This window comes from Cyclopterus lumpus, chromosome 21 (assembly GCF_009769545.1).
Source record: "Cyclopterus lumpus isolate fCycLum1 chromosome 21, fCycLum1.pri, whole genome shotgun sequence".
Lineage (NCBI taxonomy): Eukaryota > Metazoa > Chordata > Actinopteri > Perciformes > Cyclopteridae > Cyclopterus > Cyclopterus lumpus.
The window spans coordinates 21,460,569-21,481,652 of NC_046986.1; the positions used below are offsets into that span (position 1 = coordinate 21,460,569).

At 43.6% G+C, this 21,084-nt stretch overlaps 3 protein-coding genes across 5 annotated transcripts; all 3 read right to left on the minus strand.

The window, feature by feature from the left end:
* Positions 1 to 1,474: 1,474 nt before the first annotated feature.
* upf3a (UPF3A regulator of nonsense mediated mRNA decay) lies at positions 1,475 to 6,846 on the minus strand. Of its 2 annotated transcripts, none has more exons than XM_034562483.1 (10): positions 6,662 to 6,846; positions 5,598 to 5,704; positions 5,401 to 5,507; positions 5,103 to 5,201; positions 4,817 to 4,927; positions 4,675 to 4,730; positions 4,420 to 4,578; positions 4,203 to 4,336; positions 2,531 to 2,822; positions 1,475 to 1,668 (listed from the first exon to the last, which is right to left on the minus strand). In XM_034562483.1, the coding sequence occupies exons 1-10, from the start codon at positions 6,800 to 6,802 to the stop codon at positions 1,480 to 1,482; spliced, it is 1,395 nt and encodes a 464-aa protein (XP_034418374.1). In that variant the 5' UTR covers positions 6,803 to 6,846; the 3' UTR covers positions 1,475 to 1,479. The 2 variants fall into 2 exon arrangements, with proteins under 2 accessions (XP_034418374.1, XP_034418373.1); XM_034562482.1 differs by having other exon boundaries at positions 2,519 to 2,822.
* A 1,923-nt stretch (positions 6,847 to 8,769) lies between these two features.
* On the minus strand, positions 8,770 to 16,937 carry cdc16 (cell division cycle 16 homolog (S. cerevisiae)). The gene is made up of 18 exons (XM_034562480.1): positions 16,729 to 16,937; positions 16,481 to 16,535; positions 16,120 to 16,217; positions 15,917 to 15,955; positions 15,641 to 15,781; positions 14,578 to 14,737; positions 14,353 to 14,447; positions 13,636 to 13,769; positions 13,217 to 13,296; positions 13,053 to 13,102; positions 12,902 to 12,975; positions 12,664 to 12,789; positions 12,359 to 12,511; positions 11,941 to 12,004; positions 11,757 to 11,818; positions 10,177 to 10,312; positions 9,837 to 9,927; positions 8,770 to 9,583 (listed from the first exon to the last, which is right to left on the minus strand). Exons 1-18 carry the CDS (start codon positions 16,774 to 16,776, stop codon positions 9,330 to 9,332), a joined length of 1,860 nt encoding a protein of 619 aa, XP_034418371.1. The 5' UTR covers positions 16,777 to 16,937; the 3' UTR covers positions 8,770 to 9,329.
* A 113-nt stretch (positions 16,938 to 17,050) lies between these two features.
* On the minus strand, positions 17,051 to 19,806 carry si:dkey-83m22.7 (uncharacterized protein CFAP97D1). 2 transcript variants are annotated; one of them, XM_034562060.1, is made up of 7 exons: positions 19,726 to 19,806; positions 18,844 to 18,896; positions 18,576 to 18,678; positions 18,295 to 18,375; positions 17,901 to 18,019; positions 17,629 to 17,815; positions 17,051 to 17,485 (listed from the first exon to the last, which is right to left on the minus strand). In XM_034562060.1, the coding sequence occupies exons 2-7, from the start codon at positions 18,894 to 18,896 to the stop codon at positions 17,234 to 17,236; spliced, it is 795 nt and encodes a 264-aa protein (XP_034417951.1). In that variant the 5' UTR covers positions 19,726 to 19,806; the 3' UTR covers positions 17,051 to 17,233. The 2 variants fall into 2 exon arrangements, with proteins under 2 accessions (XP_034417951.1, XP_034417952.1); XM_034562061.1 differs by lacking the exon at positions 19,726 to 19,806 and adding an exon at positions 19,554 to 19,715.
* Positions 19,807 to 21,084: the final 1,278 nt, after the last annotated feature.

Here is a 21,084-nt window from a genome sequence, read left to right on the forward strand (position 1 = left end):
TTGGATAATCTGCCCTCAGCATCACCGGTGAAACACTGAGGCATGTCTACAGCCACTACAGAAACCGCTGCGTATTCACGTGTGTTTGCACATAGCCGACAATACTCGACTCATATCTGCCATTTGTAAATGTGCTCTCTGGGCGGTGCTGCAGACAAACGCTGCCTCACCCAAACCGCCACAATGACTGAAACACTGATTTAGTCCCTTAATACGGAACAAGAGCTTTATTTCTCTCAAGAAAAGAAAAAAAAACACTTCATGACACAAGATGTATAATAGACAAATGTTAGGTGGTGTGCAAAAATAATATAAGGCTTGTTCAACAGACATATTATTGTATAAATACTTTTTTTTTAGATATATATTTACTTGATAGAATGAATAGAAAAGAAATGCACACAGCATACTGAAAATATTATTAAAATGATATATATATTTCTATATATCTATATATATATATATATCTATCTATATATATATAGATAGATATATAGACTGTATATATTTATTTATACGTAGAGAATGTGTTCTTCCTAGGCTCATGGGCGGTCATGTACAACAAAGCTTTGCTCACGAAAAAAATCTGTTGGATGACAACAATTTAGGAAAAAAGCGGTAAAACATTGTTCTTATTTCTATCAATAATAACTCTTGTCCCAACTCACTCGCTCACCTCTACACACACAAATACACACAGGATTTCATCTGTGAAATGTCCTACATCCATTGTCTGTAAGTTCTACTCGCATTATATTTCATTTTGATAAAATTGAGAGGATTAGTAAAAACATCCAGGTTCAGCGGAGTCTACAAAGGCATAGTAACAAGATCTGTATCAGAGGGGGAGGTCACGGTTTCACCAGAAGTCTGACGATGGATACGACCTCTGACAGGGACACACTTCAGATGACCAACAGGAAGGACAGTGGACTGTCGACACCGACTGGTTGTGCTATCATTAAGGTCACTATCACTATTACATCCGCCAAGAGTGTTGGTTGTGTTCATTTATGGTTGTGTGCGTGAGGACTCCCAGTTCATCCATTCAGCACTGGTCGGTGCAGACACACCTGGCGGAGCATTCTAGTTGGCCCCCGTTCTCAGTATCATTCACGTGGTTCGTTCCGAGGATTCTCTGAATACTAAACAGTGAGACAAAACTATTTAGTGACTACTAAAAATGTTCATGCTCCAGCAAAATGTAAAAGCTTGACCAACATTCACAGCTTTGCTGTTACACCGAAGACAGGTGCAAAGGATTCAAAGATGTGTTTGCTTTTGAAGTGCCTCTCTCCCTCAATGGAGTGTATTAATATTAAAAACTCAATGATGACTTGTCAAATCTGCCACCATCATCTTCGGCTGGATTTGAATATATATATATATATATATATATATATATATATATATATATATATATATATATATATATATATATATATATATATATATATATATATATAACATCCAGACTGCTCACTGGTCCTCTTTGCTTTTCTCAAACCCCTTCTCCAGGCCCGTTGCCATGGCGACCACCTCGTAGCCATGCTCCTCTCCGGGTTCAGGGGAGTGGCCCACAGGGGTGCAGTCGTAGCCTTTGCCAGCTGAGCTCATGCGCTTCCTGTTGCGTGCGCCGGGCTGATAGAGCTGCATGGCGGGACGGTCCTGCAGGGAGACAAGAGAGCAGGAACATGGGAGAGACAAGCAGCACACATGTCGAATATACATACATATATATGTCCATATATGTATATATATATATATGTATGTATAGATGTACTTCTTTACCCGCTTATTCACGAGTCACGCAGGGCTGAAGTGTATCCCAGCATGCACTGGGCCGGCAGGTACAGGTAACGTTCAAATACTCTTCCCTATGTGCTATCGGTTATCAGTAAGTGAACGCACCGTAGAATAACTAACGACGACCGGATTAAGTTTATTACCTACACCTTTTGTTTTTGTCATGTTTATTTGTCAATGTCGGGAAAGAAAACATTGATTTTGTTCATCCATCCCTGAATAATTAGCTCTGATCAAATGGTTGGAGTATTAGCTGTTCTATGAGCTATCTGCACTAAAATGTATCCATACGAGCTTTTGAGGGCCTCACGTTCAGCTGATTAGCTGAATTTATTTGGGGCATTAGTTGTTTTTTTAAGTCATTTCCGTTCTCAGAAACACAGAAAGGCCGAGGCCAAGAATCAAACCTTGTGGTTGTGAAATTAGATGTCATGTCAAATGGAAACCTTTTCTTTGTACGTGACATTTTAAGAGATAAGAGTATAGAAAGCTCACTGTATCGCGGTTCAGTGCTATCTCTACGCCGGCTTCATAAGAGAGAGAGTCCGTTTCTATCACACAAATACACTGAACGTAAAGAAAGAGGATTTCTCGGAGCGGATGATTATCATCTGTAAAAAACAACAACAACAACAAAAACACACGCATCAACCAACATGTGAACCACAGTTACACGTAATTGATGTCACCTTCCCCCCCATCTCATGCTCACCTTCTCGCTCACCTTGTTTCGGAGGCGTTCCTTCCTGTTACCCAGGTCCTCCCTGTCCTCTTTCCCCAGTTTGTCTCCCCCGTCGGGGCAGTAGGAATAGCCATGGTGATGGTGCCCCTCCTTCTTGGCTCGGTCCTGGCAGTAGCCCTTCCCCCATTTGGTCTCGTCTTTGCGGCGCATGAACTTGTCAAACTCGTAGTGGTGCCGCTGCCGCTTCCTCTCCTCGTCCTTGCCCCGGTGGTCCTTGTCTCTCTGTCTGCGGCCGTGCTGCTCTCTCTGCTCCTTGTCGCTCTCGGGCTGACCCCTAGTGGTCAGAGAGGAGATTGCACAGACACCAAATACACGATTATTACACGTGCAGTTCTTGGCAGTCCAGTGTGTGTTTCTCTCTACCATAAAATAGGGTTGTCATATCACAATTAAAGCCATTTCACCTGTAGATGATGGGCTGCAAGACCAGTTTTTCACAATATTAAAAACAAAACATTCTCAGACGTTGTTGTTGTTGTTGTTGTTGTTGCTAATACATTTGATAAATTACTCGACAATTATTTAGTGAGTGATAGCAGATTAACACTTTAAAAAGTGCCAACTATAACTGCTAATTACCCCCCAAAAATATATAACACCTAATTCTAATTCCTACCTAATTCCCCCCCAAAAAGAATATATATATATATTTATTTATTTGTGAATTAGGTGTTTTAGTTGCCGCTTTTTTCCATTCAAGATTTAGGCCGTTAATTACTTTATTAGGAAATAATATATTTATGCGTAATAGTGCAGCAATTATCCACGGCAGATACTTCCTCTCTTGCTCTGACATCTCTCTCTCTCTCTCTCTCTCTCTCTCTCTCTCTCTCTCTCTCTCTCTCTCTCTCTCTCTCTCTCTCTCTCTCTCTCTCTCTCTCTCTCTCTCTCTCAGCTGTGCAGACCGAGCTGAAATCGAGCTTGACCCGAGGCTTTCACTTCAAGCGATTTAAGAAGTTTACAGCTATTAAAAAAAGCAAAAAAAAAAGATGTAGATGTTGACACAATATCTTTATTATTAGGACAATAAAAAAATGGTTCATATTACAGAGGCCTTCAGCCTATGTCACGCATTCTAATACTAACCATAAGACCGCGATAAAATCCCCAAAGTGCACCATCAAAAGTCAGTAGGAGCATCATCAGCCTTTGAGCAGTTAGCTCAGCTGGCACACGGAACCTCTCACATTTGGACACTTTTCAGAACTGAACTTTTAACTTTTTTTATTTTGCCATTTATTTGTTACAACTCGTCTTCTACACACTTTGCTTGCCTTTCCTGAAATGAGACATCATATGTGGGTTGAAGTCAACTCCAGTATTAGTCAGACGTGTTTTTAGAAGCCGGCAGAAATACTTTTGCATCCGAGAAATGAATTTCGAGTGGAATTTATTGTCGATCTTATGTCACATTAATCGGCATTCTTTCCTGTTAATATGGGGTGAGCACCCCGCACACCCCTACTTCCAACTTCTCTGGAATCTATGAAGTGTAAATGTCTTTTTATGTTAAATAGAGAGCTGGTTAAAAAGGCTGAGCCAGAGATACACTCCCTGACAGGCTGACTTGTTTCTATAAGGCCTATAAGTGGGCCTGCATGTCCTGTAGGGCGCTAACAGATCTCGAATAGGGTCCCTCTCACTCAATCCTTACTTTTCTTTGGGGTCCTTCGACTTTGTTTGTCCTCCCGCCTTCTCCCATTTGCACCTGTCCGTCTCCCCGACGTCACATTTGTCCTTCGCTTGGTCTGAATCCACGTCGTCGTCCCTGTCACTCTTCTTCAGGAGCTGGATGTCAAAGGAAAAACAAAAGTCCTCTATTGCACGCGACTGCACCACCAACAAACACATGAGTTTCTCCGTCACCTAACCTTGATTTTGATGTCTTTGTCGGACAACTTCTTCTGCTTCTCCGCCTCCTTCCGTTTGCGTCTCTCCTCCTCCCGCCGCTTCCTCTTCTCCTCCTCCCTCTGTCGTTTCTTTTCCAGCTCCCGTCTTCTCCTCTCCTCCCTCTTCTCCTCTCTGATCCTCTGCGAGAAGAGACGTGGCACTTTAAAGAGGGGATTGTCCAGACCAGTTTGTAAAGTCATTTCTTTTTTTTCATCCGAGCGTTGGCTTTTTCTCACCTGTTTCTCGATTTTCTTATTTTTGATGTACTCCAACAGTGGCGTTGTCCGTTTGGCTGAAATGAAGGAAAAGCAATTGAGACAAGTAAACCAAAGTATTTCAAACCCATAAACCCAAATCTTGATCTGCATGGTAGTTTACCTATGAGCTCTCTGGTCTTGGCCTCTATCTCTCCCAGCAGAGTTTCCGGGTTGGCCATAGACTTCTCCTCATCACAGGAGTAATTCTCCAAGAACCGCTTGTACTCTGGGTCTGAATGGGGTTTGAGATCATGAGTGTACAATATGGTGTGATGTCCATGTCTGTCAGGGTATATATTTATTTATATATATATATATATATATATATATATATATATATATATATATATATATATATATATATATATATATATATATGTAATGGTGGCTCAAGCTCTGTATTTCACCTTCTTCAATGCTCCCGACTTTGGCATCTTTCTTTTTCAGCTTCTTCTTTGAGATTTTCTGGAAGGGGGCAAACTCCACCACGGCAGGATACTCCTGGCCTGAGCAAATATTGAAATAAAAAGAAGGGCAGCTCTGATCATACAACAGACGTCCGCAATCAAACAGGAACAGCGGCAACAAAAGCTCTAAAGCCGCCTGTCGGGGGCCCATTAAATCAGCCACGCAGCTGCACAACAAACACATCTCTTGTTTTAACACCACAGAACGCGTGTCGCCGAACAAGCGAAGAGGAATTACCCTTGTTGTCGATGAAGACGTAGCCATCAAATCGGTCTCTGAACAGGAGGATATCTTCAGGGTTTTTGAAATTGACATACGCCCTGGAGAACAGGTGGGGGTAAAGACTGTGGACGGAGAGGAAGGGAGAGCCATGAACAGCCGCCGTCAGGGAAACGCAATATGATTTATACAATATAGCCGGTTATCGCGATTACCTTTGATCGGCCGGAAAGAACTCAAAATAGTCGTAGGAAGGAAGCGGACTGAGCTGCTCCTCTAGCTGCTCCTTGGACAGGTTCGGTGGGAGCCTCCGGATCACCACCTGTAATCGATCACATGTGTGTCATTTCCTTCGGCTCGGCAGGGAGCCTCTTGTTGGTCATCGAGGTCAAAAGGTTTCTCTCTCAAAGGGAGACATCTGTCATGATTATGATCTTGATTCCAGATCTCACAGGGACACATATCAGAGAAATTAAATTAAAACAGAATTGTTTACTCCACTGCAGCTTCACACACACTTTACTTTATATGGAGATCCTCGACAACTGCTCGAGGACCCCTTTAACTCTCTGACCCTGCCCACGGGCACGTCATTACAAACTCATGCTGTGCAGGCAAATTGCTCAAACACTTGACAGTGATGATGAAGTCATGTGACCATGGGGACATTCGTGAATAGACTAGCTTTTAAAATACTACACACTTGGACCTTTAACAACAGGGACTTGTGTTTACTGATATGATTCTGCCGGACAGACTTGAACGACATTGCTGTTAACCTAAAATATATTTGTACATGTTTGTGTCAAGGATTTAAACAGAAGAGACAAATGAAACAGATCAAATAAGCATTTCCAAGCACCACTTTGACTCAGTCAACGTTCTTGACAGTGTAATAAATACTATGCATTATTGCTTCTTTTTTTAAATTTATTATTATTCAGATTCACTCGACACCTTCGCGACTCTTTAGATACTGGGCAAAAAATTATATATAAAATATTTAGGATCCTAAAAAGCGGGATTACGGCGCTTAACATTTTTGATTTAAAGATAATTTGAAAACATAGACGACGCGAGAACGCGCTCGTTTGAACACAGTGTCGCGTGTACGTCAAATGAAGTCGGAATGGAGTGAGACGTATTTAATACTAAGATAAATAGATTATGGCTCCCTCCTCCTCCGGTCGCTGTCCGCGGTGCTGAAATGAACACCGCCGCCCCTCCATGTCAGTTTTCCCCGCACGGGGCATAAACAATGCGACACGTCGCCTCCCACCTTAGTGAAGACCTCCTTCTTCTCCTCTTTGGGCTTCAGGTGAGCGCCAGTGCTCTCCTGCTCCCTCGGGGCGTCTCTGAAGTGGATCTCCACGACGCTTTTCTCCTTGCCCGCGGTCATTTGGTCCTTTTCAGACCTCATTTCTCTCCATCTCCCTCTCTCTCGCCCGCGTTAAGTCGCTGTGCGCTCGCGAGAATACGGGGTTCCCGCGAGAGTGGAGCGAGAGACGGGCGCTTTGACGAGGACGCGATTGGACACAATTGATTGCTGTGGTTGTCATCGTTAAATATAGGTTACATTTAATTAAATAAATAAACGTATCAGCATTAATAATATAGGTGAAGTACCAAAAGCCAACGTTTTTATTTGGCAAAACAGTTCACTTCAGAATAATGTTTAAAATATTATAATCTTTGATTATTGCATGCATCACTTTAATGTTGTAGCTGGTAAAGGTGGGGTGATTGTTATTTACTTGATACAGCCCATTGAGTATGGCATTTTGCCTTAACCGGATAAAATACATCACTATTTATTTGATGAATACATAAGTAAATAGTAGACGTAACTAAAGTTATCAAATCAAATACATGTAAGAGAGTACAATGTGTCGTTTTGAATCATAGTGGAGAAAGTTAAGTTAAGTACAAGTAACCAAGTGTATTAGTCTATGGTAAATGTACTATTTTCCCCACAACATTCCAAACTACATTTTTTTTAAAAAGATGCAACATGTTAAATTCAACATAGGACATCACTTTAATAAATGGTCATATAGCTGTTTTTAAGCAAATCAGTATTTCATAAACAAATGTATTTCTTGAGATCAAACATTAACTAACTCTCTGCTGCCATCAACGCACACAAAGCTGCAGGCCGGCGAAACCACTTTGGCTCCGAACAAGGACAATGAGGTGTGACAATAATAAGTACCACGTGTCATTCTATTATCTGCGGGGTTGACGCGCAGTCAGGCCGGCCAACAGCCCTCGGGGTCAGCGTGCAGGTCCGGGCTCGGGCTGCGGGCTGCACGCTCAACCGACCCGCACAGTGCGAGCTGCTCACGGCTGCGCTGTCCGCCGCTGAGCTCCAGGGTTCCGAGTGGGAGGACTGGCTCACTGACCGCCCGTGGACGTCTCGGCAGGGAACAGAGAAAAACAAAACAAATATAATAATAATAATTTTAAAAAAAACATGTCTAACAAAACCTTTCCAATGGAAATATGTGACGTTATTTGACGAACAACTTTGTTCGGCCTAAAATAAATCCTGCAACAATCTTTTTTTAACTGACCATAAACTCACCACTGAGGAAGGTGTGCATGCCATTGCTGGTCTCGGCGCACAGCCGAGGTCTCTCTGGGGTCGACACGGAGCTCTTCAGGCTGGAGACGAAGGTGGAGCAGGTGTCCAGGTCCCGGCACACCTTGTCTTGGGTGTAAATGACGGCCGCTTTAGACGGAGTGCAGCCCATCTCTCTCGGAGCTATTGCAGCCGCTCTCCATTTGGGAGAAAAGAAGGGAGGTGATCGGAAAACTACTGGAATTGGGTATGAAGAGAATGGAGGGAAGGAGGGGATGGATTGAGAGATATCACTCCTCCCCTAAACCGGAGCACGGTATTTGAGAGGAAGGTCTGAGCTCCGGTCAGTTTCACACTACGTGTTTTTTCCTCTTGGGGGGGTTGGCATAAGAAATAAATAAAAAAGGTACATTTTTGATTTTACGTTAATGCGTTGGTGCACGTGAACACACCACAGGATCCGCAATGGTTTCTCTACCAAGTGTTGACATTACTATTTGGCTTAACTCTAGAACTACTAATAACTATATACGTATGTGGGGAATCAGGATCATTACCTCAGCATCTCAAATAAAATAAAAACACAATGTAAAATGGTCTTGTTTGTTCAAATGAGTAATTCAAACATTTACTAGAGCATGTTTGTAAAGGCAGGACTTCAAGCTGCAACAGGTGTGAAACAACTTAGAAATCACAACTATATTTTGAAAGTCATTTTGTGGATGGAAAATTAAAAGATAAGCCCTATTGCCATTACAAACCAACCACTTATGAACACAAAACACAGACATGCCCAAATCTTTTTAAGATAAATGCATGGTTTATTGGAGGAGTAACCAAGAATTGTTTTCACCAACAACAACAAAAATGCTTGTTTAGCTGTCTCTTTATTCAATTTGTAAATCCACAGGTTGAGAGCAACACGGAGGGCCCTGCCATAGGCAGTAATACGTGACTGTTAGTCTTTTAGATGGTGTGCGGCTGTGTTTACTCCGTCCAATCAAGTGTCAGAGGGCCGCGTGTTCCCAGTGTCTCCGGGCTGAACCCAAGGTCCAAGTACTCGGCCCCTGCACCGAGGCACATGTTAATTCTCCCTGTTAAAGTGCATTCTTGCTAAATGAATACAGAAGGTCGCTGTGTAGATTTTCACCCACACTCATAATGTTCACGACGGCATGTTCTGCGTTTTGTCACTTACAGGAACGACCGTATTTAATGCACAAGAGGGAGAATCCACAGGAAACCATTGTTGGAGGACACGCGGCCAGAGTTTCGGTTCGATAGCTGACCCCTTGGGCTCGGATACGTGTGCCTGTGACAACGCGTTTGCCGCAGCAGTTCCGCCTCCTGGCGGGGGACGCAGGGTTCACGTGCTGGCGTCCGACAAGGTGTCCAACATCACGTCGCTCTCGTACATGTCGCACTCGAGGGTCAGGGAGAGTCGCAGAGGCGTCTCCAGCATCATCTTGTCCTGGTTCGACAAGGGAGTTTCCAAGGATGTGATGCCGGCATCTTCCAGCCTCGGGGTGGCCAGGAGTTCGCCGGGCTCCGACGTGTTCAGCATCTTTATCAGCGCGGGAGTGTTCAAGCTGCCGCGCACCTTGTCGTTGATGTCCGTGCCTGTTGTTGAGACAAAGTGACGACAGACTTGAAATGTACTTTCAACAAAAAGAAACAATTTTTTTTTTAAAGATGCTTATTTGTCTGTGGGTGGTTTTGAGATGTCTGCTATTGAGATTTCTGTTTGGGGTCAAAATTATGACGACTAGTAGCACTACGGCTGAGTTAGTTATTTTTCAATTCAGCTTGATGAAAAGGCCAAGGGATGAAAAATCTTTCAACGGCAAAAGACAACTGATCTGAAGTGTCCTACCTATATAGGCATCCGTGTCACCGATGTACATCTCGATACAGTGGCCGAGCATCGTCACAGAGAAAGTGTCGTCCCTTTTCAGTCCGAGTGCCTGCACAGAAAGAAACCAAACCGACTTCTAACGTTTCTTTCAAAAACAAAAGCTGTTGACAAACAGAGAGAAAAAAAAACTAAACGATCGACTTATCACAGGTGATGCGTTTATTCCATTCAAAATAGAAACACTAAGTCCCACAGTACAAAAACTGCAGCTCTTACAACAAAAAAACAAAACGCTCATGACTCAAGGTTCTAAAGTTAGAAACCAAACCCTTACGGGCTGAAGAAAAGGGCACTATACCGTGTGAAAGTAGTCAATAGCGCTCTCAAAGTCCCCCATGAGGCTGTGCACGTATCCTATGGACGAGTAGGTGGAGGCGTGCTGAGGAATTAACACCAGGGCCTGACGGTGGTACTCCAGAGCCTGGTCATACTTTCTACAGAAACAAACACCACAATGTACAAAGTCTGTATCCATGGATCCAACATAATGCTTGCAGAAATGTGACAAATGGGTGCACCAGGGGAACATTTTAAAATATTTTGATAGCTGCAAATTGATCAGAACACAAGAAGTAGATGGTCCAAAGCATATACTTCAGTTAAAGTCATGTTGAAAAACACGCAGAGAACCGTTGTGTTAAACCCTTTTTTTAAAGTGCCAGCCAAAGGTTAATCTCGCACGCCAGCTGGATTCTTGTGATATCACACTGAAAAAATCTGTCTCGTCAGGCTTCACAGAGGCGACTGCTCGATCTTAACAACAATGGCGGCTTCTGAAGGCGTTGGCATAGATGCTGCAATAGAATCGGTTACATATCAGGACTGGAGAATATTAAGGATTTTCTCGATGGAAAAGATGTTTTTGCTCTTCTGCCCGACTGGCTTCGGTCAGGGGTTTGATTGACAGATGGTTCATTCGATGACCTGCCAAAAGACTTTTCAAAAAGTGCCCGCCCTTTTCCAAACAGTTTCCAATGACGGCTTCTCAGATGTTTCTGTGTAATAAATCACCTGGTGGGTTAGGTGAGCTAAACGATTATCATATTGAGCCTACTTCAGTGATACTAAGTGTCGTGGCCATTTATCCAATAAATCAAAAACAAACATAAATCTGATCTGGGTTTGTGGTTTACGCAGCCAAAAGAAAGCATTGTCCATTCAGGATTCTGTTTTTCTGATAATTTATTTAACTAAACAAACAAAAGAACAAAGGAACTCCTAACACTGCCTCTCCTGCTGGTAAAAAACCACAGGCCTACCCAGGTGCATGCTGGTCCTGTATCTGCCTACTCCTACATATAACCGCAGATGCCCACAGTGCTACGACGTTGATTTGGCGAAGCAACCCAGCGGGAAGTGTCTAAATACTAATATCAAATAAATAGCTCCTACACTAAGATAACTCATGGACTACAGAGTTTTCATATCAGCACATGTGCAGCTGTGTTTCTATTTTATTTTTTACATACAAGGAACGGAAATGGATGGATGGATGCGTGAACAACCTTAACGCATTAATCCTTGACCTTTGTTCTATATAAAAACTACACAAGGCTTTCAAAACAACCACTTGTGTGGCACACATTCTGCAAAGGCCCTTATATCTATTGAGTGGTGGCTATGCATAATTCATTAAAGGGTCTGTTCATGAATTCCAAATCAGGGCTCTGCATTTTGAATGATTGCGACAGCACAGCTCTGAAAAAAGCCGGTTGGAGGAAGGTGAGGGGATAATAATAGAAGAACGAATTAAAGCAGAGTGCACTCTTCGATCTTCTTTAATGATCCTCTTGGGATAAACTCGGCCTCTCATACGAGGAGCGTATGTGCCAACTTCAAGTAGACAAAATAACCTGAGAAAATTGGCTTCGTACTTACTTCAATTTCCGACACACGTGACCCAAGTTGTTTAACAAAGGCTCCCATTTGTCCACAGTAACCTTTTAATTGAAAGAAAAACAGAAAAAAAGAACACATTATTAATAACTCTAGCATGGACATGGCCGTGTTTTCAAGTCGTTCGTCATTCACACTTTGTAAGTAAATATTAATGAGCAGGTACCTCGTTTCCTATGGCTTTGATCTTCTCCATTGCATCGAGAAACAACCTCTCTGCTGTCTTCCAGCTAAAACGACAGGAGGTGAAAAACATTTTAAAGATAAACCAATGTGTGTAGTTTAGATTAGGTGCGTTATGAGTTACTTAAATGTGTGTCTACGTGTTTTCCTAACTTCAATGTGTGATTTTTTTAATATAACAGTTGACTAACTGTATTTTATCCAGAGATATCAAAACTCCCACAAATCAAACTAAAACCATCTGCATGACTAGATACCGGTGGGATTTCATGAGAAAGTTTGTCCTCTTGTAATCTGTTCAAGTAATTGGCAGCTGTGTGCTGCCAATAACATGTATGCTACCTTTGTGGAGGTAGTTGGTAGTAGTGTTGGTTGTTTGTGTTTGTGGCTCCATGACTCACTCTCCATTTTGAAAGGCAACCACCGCCACCTCGTGTATGACAAACGGGTCCTCTGGAGCGATGCTGAGGGCCTGGCTAAAGAAACGCTCCGCCAGCTTGGAGTTGTTGGTCAGACCGTACTCCAGGCCGATGTACAGCATCGGTAAGTGGCACCTGGATGAGAGAGAGACACAAACCAGTGTCACCAGAAATAACAAAATTGCCAATGCAGGCTGACGAGACAGGTATGTCTATGGACAAAAAAAAGATATTAAAAAAAGTGAAATATATGGAGTCGACAACGTCAGGGCCCGTCCGTCATGTACCCTTTCATCAGCTGGGCAGCGGTGAAGTAGGCAGCCATGGCTTGGTCATGCTCACTCTCCACCGCAAACGAATGACCGTAGGCAATCCATGCCGGGCCGTACGTCCTCTCCAGCGTGGTGGCTTTGCTGCAGGAGACACACAATATCATATAATATGCATCACTGCACCAAAAGATGAAACGGGCCGCTCTGTGGCCTTAAACAGGGTGTACTTCCTTTTGAGTGTGCGACTGCATACCTGAGGTAGCGCCGAGCGTGTTCGTTTTTATGGCCAACCATGAGATAGTAGCACCCGACAGCAAACCAGGATACCTGATGACGGTTTATGATGGTTATTAAAGACTATGTACAACTTTTCTTTTTTAAATAAGAGAGAAATAGACACTTACTGGATTGTTTGGATACAAGTCTACAAGTTTATGCGAGAGGTAAAACAATTCTGCAGGGGGGACAACACAAAAAACAGATTAGAGAGCAAAATTAACAAATTAACTATTATACTGAAGCAATCAGACAACACATGCTTTCTGCACGAATGTGATGTATATTTTACCATTTGCTTTCCCAAGCTCCACCAGAGTTCCTATGTGGACCGGTAAACAGTTGGCATGGAAGGGGTCTTTAACCATCACCCTGAAACACAAAAACAGAGCTGCATTAAGCGGGCATGCATTTATACAGACCTTCTACTGCAGCAATTTGTTGACTTTTATAGAAAGTGTCATCAAAATCATATGATTGGATACCACACTGTGATTTTGTGCATTATTCATTGTCTTTTTGTTTTGGAGGTTTGACTGTTGCGATACAATGACACAGATCCATAGATGTGTATAGTTAAAACCACTTTCTCCGGTTGAGGCGATTTTACGATGTGTGATGTTGGCGTGACGGATGCAGGCCTCTAAATGTCTCTTTACACATCTCCACATAACACAAAGATCAACAACAGACTAAGAGGAAGACACCTACGTTGATGTGAGTTTGTAGCACATCTTGAAATCACAGTTATAATAGTGTCTCTCAGCAAGAGACACCACCACATCCAAATTGTCGTGAAGTCCATTGACCATCTCTGGCACCACCAAATCACTGGGCTTGTTATACTGCAGAGGGAAGGAGGAGAGTGTGTGTGTGTGTGTGTGTGTGTGTGTGTGTGTGTGTGTGTGTGTGTGGGTGTGTGTGTGTGTGTGTGGTGGGGGGGTGGTGGGGGTGGTGGGGGGGGGGGGGGGGGGTTAAGACAAAAGAATATCCATAATATACATTTGCATTTCAATAAATATTTACGGTGTACAAATAAACCCTGGAGCGCAGCAACACCGGGGAGCAACATTTGGTTGTTTGCTCTCTGTGAACTCAAATTAAAAGATAAGGCAGACTGGTGTATTTGAGATCGACTACAAACAAACTGCAAGTCCATGTTCGTTCAAGTAAAATGACATTCTACACAAAAATGTCGATAAATAATGAGCCTTCAATCACTTTTAGACAACAATGTAACAAAAATGTGTCTGTAACACAGAGGAAAACCTTTAAGTTATATCAGGCTTTGTCTACAAAGACAGTGCGTGTTGGTTGGATGAATTCATTGTAGGTGTTGGTCTTTTCAAAGGATTAGTACACAGTAAGAAAATACAAATATCAGACTTATCCGGCAATTCATAAAAAATTAAAATAAATAAATGCTACCTTCTTTAACTTATTCTCAAATAGGAAGTGTAAGAGCTCCTCCTCTTCCTCAGTGCACTGTTGACTCAGGGGAAGTGAGTCCAGGAAGTCTTTTTCTATAGAAAAATGAACAACAGGTTTCACATACACTGCCCTTTTACAAGTTCTTGAAATGATGATAATACACATCACATCTGTAGAAGAATCAATAGGTCAGTGCACATAATCGCCACAGATCAGCCTCACCTTCCTGTGCGGTCAACATGTGGTGGGACGTTAGAAGGTCAAAGGCTTCAAAGCAGTAGACATCCAGTTTCAAGGCCTCTTTATAGCTCGAGGTGGCCAGCGGCCTGTTGTCCATGGCATCATAGATCTTACCCCGCAGGAGGCAGATGGAGCTGTTGACCTGAAACATTTCAGAGGCGTAATAAGAGAGAGAACAGAAAGAGTCAATGACTATAACATTACTCATAAATGTATAGTTTTTCAGCTACGTCTACGGCATTAACAAGACCAGACCTTGGCAGCACTCAGAAACAACTCTCATATCCATTAAATGTTACATAAATAAATTGATATCTGCGGCACTCAACTGTGATTACAGTGGTTATAAATGGCACCTTTTTGCCACTGAATACAATCCATTCTACTATTTTGAGCAGGTGAACTCCATAATATAAATGTCAGTAGAGATTACCTCATCTTTTGTGTAGTAGTTCAACATTCAAATTAAATCTGATGATTAAAAACAATTCTCATAATTGCCTAGTGTGTGGATGAAGAATATATTTTATTGTTAGTTATAATTTTCCTCTGGGAAAAATTGGATTGTTTTTAAACTTTCAACTAGCTAGCATTAATGTCAATATGTATGCTTTTGCACTCTTTGCCAATCGATATTGATGTACAGTAACGAAAAAGAAAGCGCTAATATTGGGTTTCACTTTGAATAAATAAAGGATTTATAGGGATTGCATATGTGAAACTAAGGCTACTGGGAAGTATATGAATTCCCTACAATACAACAACGTAAACACAACTGAACTTGTGGTGGTAGCGAGAGTGTTTGTGCAAAGTCAAACTGCACACGGCTGAAGACACTGAACGGAAATTCATTGCCACAGTACAGCTACATATTTCCAGTAACAGCATCAAACGAAATGCTGATCAAAGCAAATGTGAGTGGTGGTAAACAGAACAATATTGAGCAGTGAAGATTAGAGCGTGCACCACAGACAAGACAGTCCAACAATCTCTAATCTAAGCACATTCAATACATCCCAGTGTCTCAATGGCAGTCCAGACTTACGGCAGTAGGGGACATGTCCCAATCTTTGGCCGACTCTGGTGTCCCACTGTCTTCTTTCCCACTCCTGTCCAGCAGCTTCTTCATCGTTGGCTCTTCTGAGTCCAGGATATCCAAGGCCTGCTGGAACTCTTTGGCAGCATACTAGACCAAACAATCAAGAAGTTAATACATTTAAAGCATAGACAATATTGGGTGGGAATCTCTTAATATTATATTCTGCAGTGCATGTAGTGAAGGGTTTAGAACTGATGCAGTGTGCATTAGGGAGTTACTTACATGGCACCTAGCAGCGAGATACTGACAAGCACCGTACAACTGTGGAAGAGAGGACATGTTGTTGTTTCAGACTAGGGACTGACTTCAGGGACTGACAGTGACATTGTTGTGATTGGGTTCATTTCAAATACACATACGTTGGATTTGTGTCATATACCTTGTGGCTCACACACCTTTGCACATACTCAACAACCTGCAGTTACCTTGTCAAGTTTTCGTGATCGGAGGGCGTGGGAGGCTCTGTGGTACTGTGAGGTCAAGTAAAGGCACTGAGCGAGCCAGTAGATATCCTGGGGGTCCTCTGCATGCCAAACAAAGAAGGGAGTATTGGGGTCATCAACTTCTGACGTTAAGTCATCACTGACAGGCCACTCAGGAAAGAAAACACTGCAACGGTTGTCAGGCTACTGTATTAAGAGTCAAGTGTATTTACAGCTCTGAGTGTACAACAATGTCAGATTGAGCACGTATTCTCTCCCTATGCAACAGCAACGTAGTGACTTAAGGTGGCAGATCGGTAGGCATGCTGGTGCAACGGTTCCAGCACCAACCGCACTCACTCACCGCGAGACAGGGACGCTATCTTGTCGGCCCAGAACAGAGCACTTTGATACTGTTGCTGTGGGACACACAAAGACATGGCACGAGTCACTCACATGTGTCTTTATTGTTGCGGCTGGCTGGTCGCCCAGGTGATAGCTTCTTTTTTTTTTTTTTAAGTTAGCTAGCCAGTCAGAGCTAACTATATCGCTATCAAGCTAGCATTAGCTAGCAACACAGAGAGAAAAAGTCAGAAATATATTAATTCGTACCTGGTCGACGTACTGCCGTACTCGCTTTCGAAGTCGTTCAAGATTCATTTTGGGATTTATTTCTAACAATTATGGCTCCAACTATCAAAAGCGTGTCATTCTTAGAGACACTGTATCAAACTATGCACAAAACAGTACGTGCTAGCTTGCTAGCAGGGGAGAGTCAAATCCGCGGCTTCTTTCTGCAACGGGTGTCCTGTACAAAATGTGCCGTATGGAAACTCATCCTGGCTAGACAGTTCCGCGTGAACCCCCACACACACTTTCGCTCTATGTCTAGCTGTAAAATAATAGTACATAGATTAAAAAAACAAAAAAAAGATACAAATGTGTACTCGATTTATTTATTGTTGTTGTGAAAGGAAAAAAATACAAAAAAAGGTTATCATGCAGTTTTACAGGATTTAGGTCCAGTTTCTCTGTAGTCTTTTTTTAAACTGCCGATGGTACAAATAGTAAATGTAGGACACACTTTTGCTACTAGAAAACCACATTGTATCCCTCTTCAAGAAGCAGGATTCCCAGGCGCATCCCGTGGGGTGTGTTTCTCAGGTGCCTTTGGTTCAGGGCACGTTGCTATGTCCAGTTGTCTCTCTCTTCTTCTACCTTCTTTCTTGCTGGTTCCTCTCATCCTTTCCTTTCCCCCAGACTCGGCCTTGCACTCGGCCTTGGGTCTTGCAGGACTGTGTGCGGTTGGACCGGCGCTGACCTTCTGCTCTTCACGATCGCCGCACTTCTCTACGGGGTTTCCTGGGCCCTGAAGTTGAAATAAAACCTCTATTATGATGTCCAGTTAAGATCACATGATGGTCATTGTGAGTGCAGAAGTGACATATTGTGCATATTTAATGTAATAATGTTTTTTTTTTTTTGTGTGTGTTTTTATGTTTTTTAAAGAACCTGTTGCTGGCTTGTTCTGCCTCGTGGGTAATGCGCAATGCTGTCCATCACTTTGAGAGTTTGGAGCCAGCCCTCGTGCCAGCTCCTCCGATTATAATGAGACCTGCACTGGCCGAGACGGAACAGGATCTTTTGATTCTCCTTGGTAATGCGGAGCAGCTCCAGCTGTCGCTTCTTCTCGCCAAGGCTGCGACGAGGAGTAAACACGCGACCAGGTGTCAAAGGGGGAGGACTTGCTTCACTTTAATGCGCATACTTTCCACTCCACTGACCTTTTTCCGTCGTAATAGTTCCTGTTGTCCACACCTCCACCTATCCTCGTGATGTGCGCGATTTTCTCCGCGAGCATATTGTTTTCCCTCCGCATCTTCATCGCGCGCTCTTCCTCCAGCTTAGTGCAATAACACAAGATTAGACATCGCCACGCAGTGTTCGGGATGGACATTTTTAAAGCATTATTATTTTTCGCTGCACTATTCTTTTCTCAGTTTTTAAAAACATTTTTTTTTCGGCAGACACATCTGCTGCCGCCCTGTGGACGTCAGAGATGAACACGTGAGAGAGAAAAGGGATAAAAGAGAGAGAGAGAGAGAGAGAGAGAGAGAGAGAGAGAGAGAGAGAGAGAGAGAGAGAGAGAGAGAGAGAGAGAGAGAGGAAAGCAGCAACCTTGAGGTTCTTCAGCTTGGCTGTCAGGTGACTGTAGGTCTTTGGTGGAGTCGTGTTTATTGTTGGTTTGGCTGACTTCACCTTGGGGAGGGGAGGGGAGGGGGGGGGGGGTAAAAAACAAACACACCGCTTTGTAGAGAGTTTTGCAAAAACGTACTGGTTTTGACAAATATAGTGAATTGTGTTGGTTTGTGACTGTAATAAAAACGTTCACAAAGATGTGCGACAACAGGCATTCAGTCCCCTCCACAAGCCGCAGCAGGGTTCGTGTGTGTCCCAACCTTGCCCCTGTGTAAATCATAGGCAGCCTCGTCCCATTTCTGCTGCAGGTACTTGTTCCCAGTGGGAAGCAGTGGTTGACACGCCCGATGCGCCATCACGGCCCTGGGGATTAATACATAAAAAAAAAAAAAAAGGATTCAACAAAAGGGTTATACCACCAGACACCCCGACTAGAAAACCCCACACGTTGAAGTCATGTTTGCATCAGTGCATGGTCTGCAGTGAACAGTGTACCCGTTACCTCACCCGGTCCCACCTCTGACCCACCTCACAGTCCGCGGCGGTCCTGATGGGGTCCGCTCGGTGTCACGGCCCTTCATCTGGAGAGAGAGAGAGAGAGAGAGAGAGAGAGAGAGCGAGAGATACGTGTGTGTGACTCCAGCTCAAGAGACACTGCGGTCTGTTTTCTGCCAGTCATATGCGGTTGCCATGACAGCCGCTGTGGGGAGCAGAGATGAATGAACGGTTTCAAAGCTTGTCTAGCAAGTTACCCACACACGCACACACACACACACACACACACACACACACACACACACACACAAAAGAGAGAGAGAAAGAGAGAGACGCATCCAGGCAGAGATCGGCTAATTAGCGAGGGGGCTGTCGGGGAGGGGAGGACTGTGAAATGAGCTGCCGCACAGTTCAAAGCTTCACATACAACCCGAACGCCCCCCCCCCCCCCCCCCCCCCGGACAAAAAAACATGTGCTCGTGCTATTTTTAAACTGGGAAAAAAAACAAAAAAAAAACAGAGAAAAGGTGACACACATTTTCTGACACCGGTCGGACTTTCTGAGAAGTTCCAAAGGATCTGTTAAACATGGTGATCGTGAAATAATTTAATCGAATGCAGAATTATTACATTTCATGAGAGAGAGAAAAACAAAACAAAGACTTGACAGCATTGAATGAACGAGGTCAGAGGGAATGCAGACGACTGTATTTCCTCTCTTGTTACAAGCAGACAATAACAACCTTGGAGACAGTCACTTGGAAACTTCAGCTCCAACGCACTCTGACGCAAACACGGTTCACGCGGACGCAACACAGCACTGCGGGTGTTGCTGCCGGAGCGTGAACAGTTAGAAAAGTATATTAAATCAAAATCCAATATGTCATGTTAATGATTATGTTTAGTGCCCGATACCTGTCCCGGACGGTGCAACAACAATGGAGCGCGTGGTCGGTGGTTTTGTTAAATGAATCCCATTGAGGTGATGCGGCTTCATGAATGAACGGTCGCCCCCTGCTGACCGGAACCGGTCATGACAATCATGAAGGCGCAACTGAGATCATAACTGGTTAATAACTCAAATTCCAAAGCCAGAAGGAACAACCGATTGCACCGTGTAGTTGTATCAGCGCATTGCAAAATAGGTCCAACGTGTTACTCTGTTGGAGAAGAAGAGACGCGTTGATGGGCCAGGAGGCAGATGCCAGGGCGATGAAGAGAGAGAGAGGGGCCTCTCGATCGGCCACATTCTTTCTTTATGACTTTTTGTTTGTTCCCCCAATCGAATATATATTTCCAAAACATAAAAAAAAGACAAAAAGCTTGTTAATGTATGCCGCCTCAACTAGGAATACTGCACAAAAATCATATTAATCGTGCTTCTAAATTGATGCACTCCACGACAAGGATGCCAGGCCTCCATAACAGTAAACTAAACTATATATATATATATATATATGGATATGAATATAATGCAATATAAATACAACAGTAGTTCACAGTTGTTTATTGGTAGATCCGGGGCCAGAGTGTGGCGTCGTACAGGCCTTGGGAGCAGAGAGGCCTGGGCGGGAGGTGTGGAGCAGGTCAGGGAGAATCCGGAGCCGGCCGAGTGGCTCGGCAAGGCAGACCCCCTGGGGATCCCGAGAGGGGGCCAGTGAGCCTGGGGGAAATGCGAAAAATATTTGACTGCATAAGTATTCATCCCATTTCAAGTCAATATTAAGTAGAGGCTGCTCAGGCAGTAATTACAGTACATGTACATTTCACCAAGTCTTTTTGAAGCTTTTCAACTTCTGTCAAGTTGCATGGAGGTGCAATTTGTTTCCCCAAATAGTTCTAGAGTCGACTACCGACCCAGCGTGTTCCCGTGTTACTGTCTTTGGGTTTCAAAGTGCCTTTGCTGGAAAATAAATCCTTTCCTTAGCTGCATTTCTCACCTCAGGCCTCATTTGACCCTTTTTACCACCACAAGCGTCCCCCGCAGCATGACGCTGCCACCAGCACCAGCAGCCTTCAGGGCGAGGATGAAGAGTGGTACTCTCTGCTGCTGCGTGCTTACACCAAACAACATTTTATTTATCTTTTTATCTCAGCACACACTGGACAAAAAGGTGGGGCGCAACCCATTGACACTAATGTTCACAGCTTGGGGGAGTCTCTACTTGTGGTTCACCTAACCTGAGTGCTTTTGATAGAAACTGAGAGGAAAACCGAGGGAGAGGCAGGACAGAACGCAGCACTCGAGCCTCGGGGCCTTCTCACACGGAAACC

What these genes read in the sequence shown, in the direction of transcription:
- si:dkey-83m22.7 (XM_034562060.1), bottom strand. Translation starts at nt 18,896, where the DNA reads ATGAAGGGCCGTGACACCGAGCGGACCCCATCAGGACCGCCGCGGACT. An exon ending in ATGATTTACACAGGGGCAAG is followed by an intron (nt 18,376 to 18,575) that starts GTTGGGACACAC and finishes CCCCTCCCCAAG; the next exon opens with GTGAAGTCAGCCAAACCAAC. An exon ending in AACTATTACGACGGAAAAAG is followed by an intron (nt 17,816 to 17,900) that starts GTCAGTGGAGTG and finishes TCCTCGTCGCAG; the next exon opens with CCTTGGCGAGAAGAAGCGAC.
- cdc16 (XM_034562480.1), bottom strand. Translation starts at nt 16,776, where the DNA reads ATGAATCTTGAACGACTTCGAAAGCGAGTACGGCAGTACGTCGACCAG. An exon ending in TGCTACAAACTCACATCAAC is followed by an intron (nt 13,297 to 13,635) that starts GTAGGTGTCTTC and finishes TTTGTGTTTCAG; the next exon opens with GGTGATGGTTAAAGACCCCT. An exon ending in TCAAAGCCATAGGAAACGAG is followed by an intron (nt 11,819 to 11,940) that starts GTACCTGCTCAT and finishes TTCAATTAAAAG; the next exon opens with GTTACTGTGGACAAATGGGA.
- upf3a (XM_034562482.1), bottom strand. Translation starts at nt 6,802, where the DNA reads ATGAGGTCTGAAAAGGACCAAATGACCGCGGGCAAGGAGAAAAGCGTC. An exon ending in AGAAGGAGGTCTTCACTAAG is followed by an intron (nt 5,705 to 6,661) that starts GTGGGAGGCGAC and finishes GATCGATTACAG; the next exon opens with GTGGTGATCCGGAGGCTCCC. An exon ending in CAAGACCAGAGAGCTCATAG is followed by an intron (nt 4,731 to 4,816) that starts GTAAACTACCAT and finishes CCTTCATTTCAG; the next exon opens with CCAAACGGACAACGCCACTG.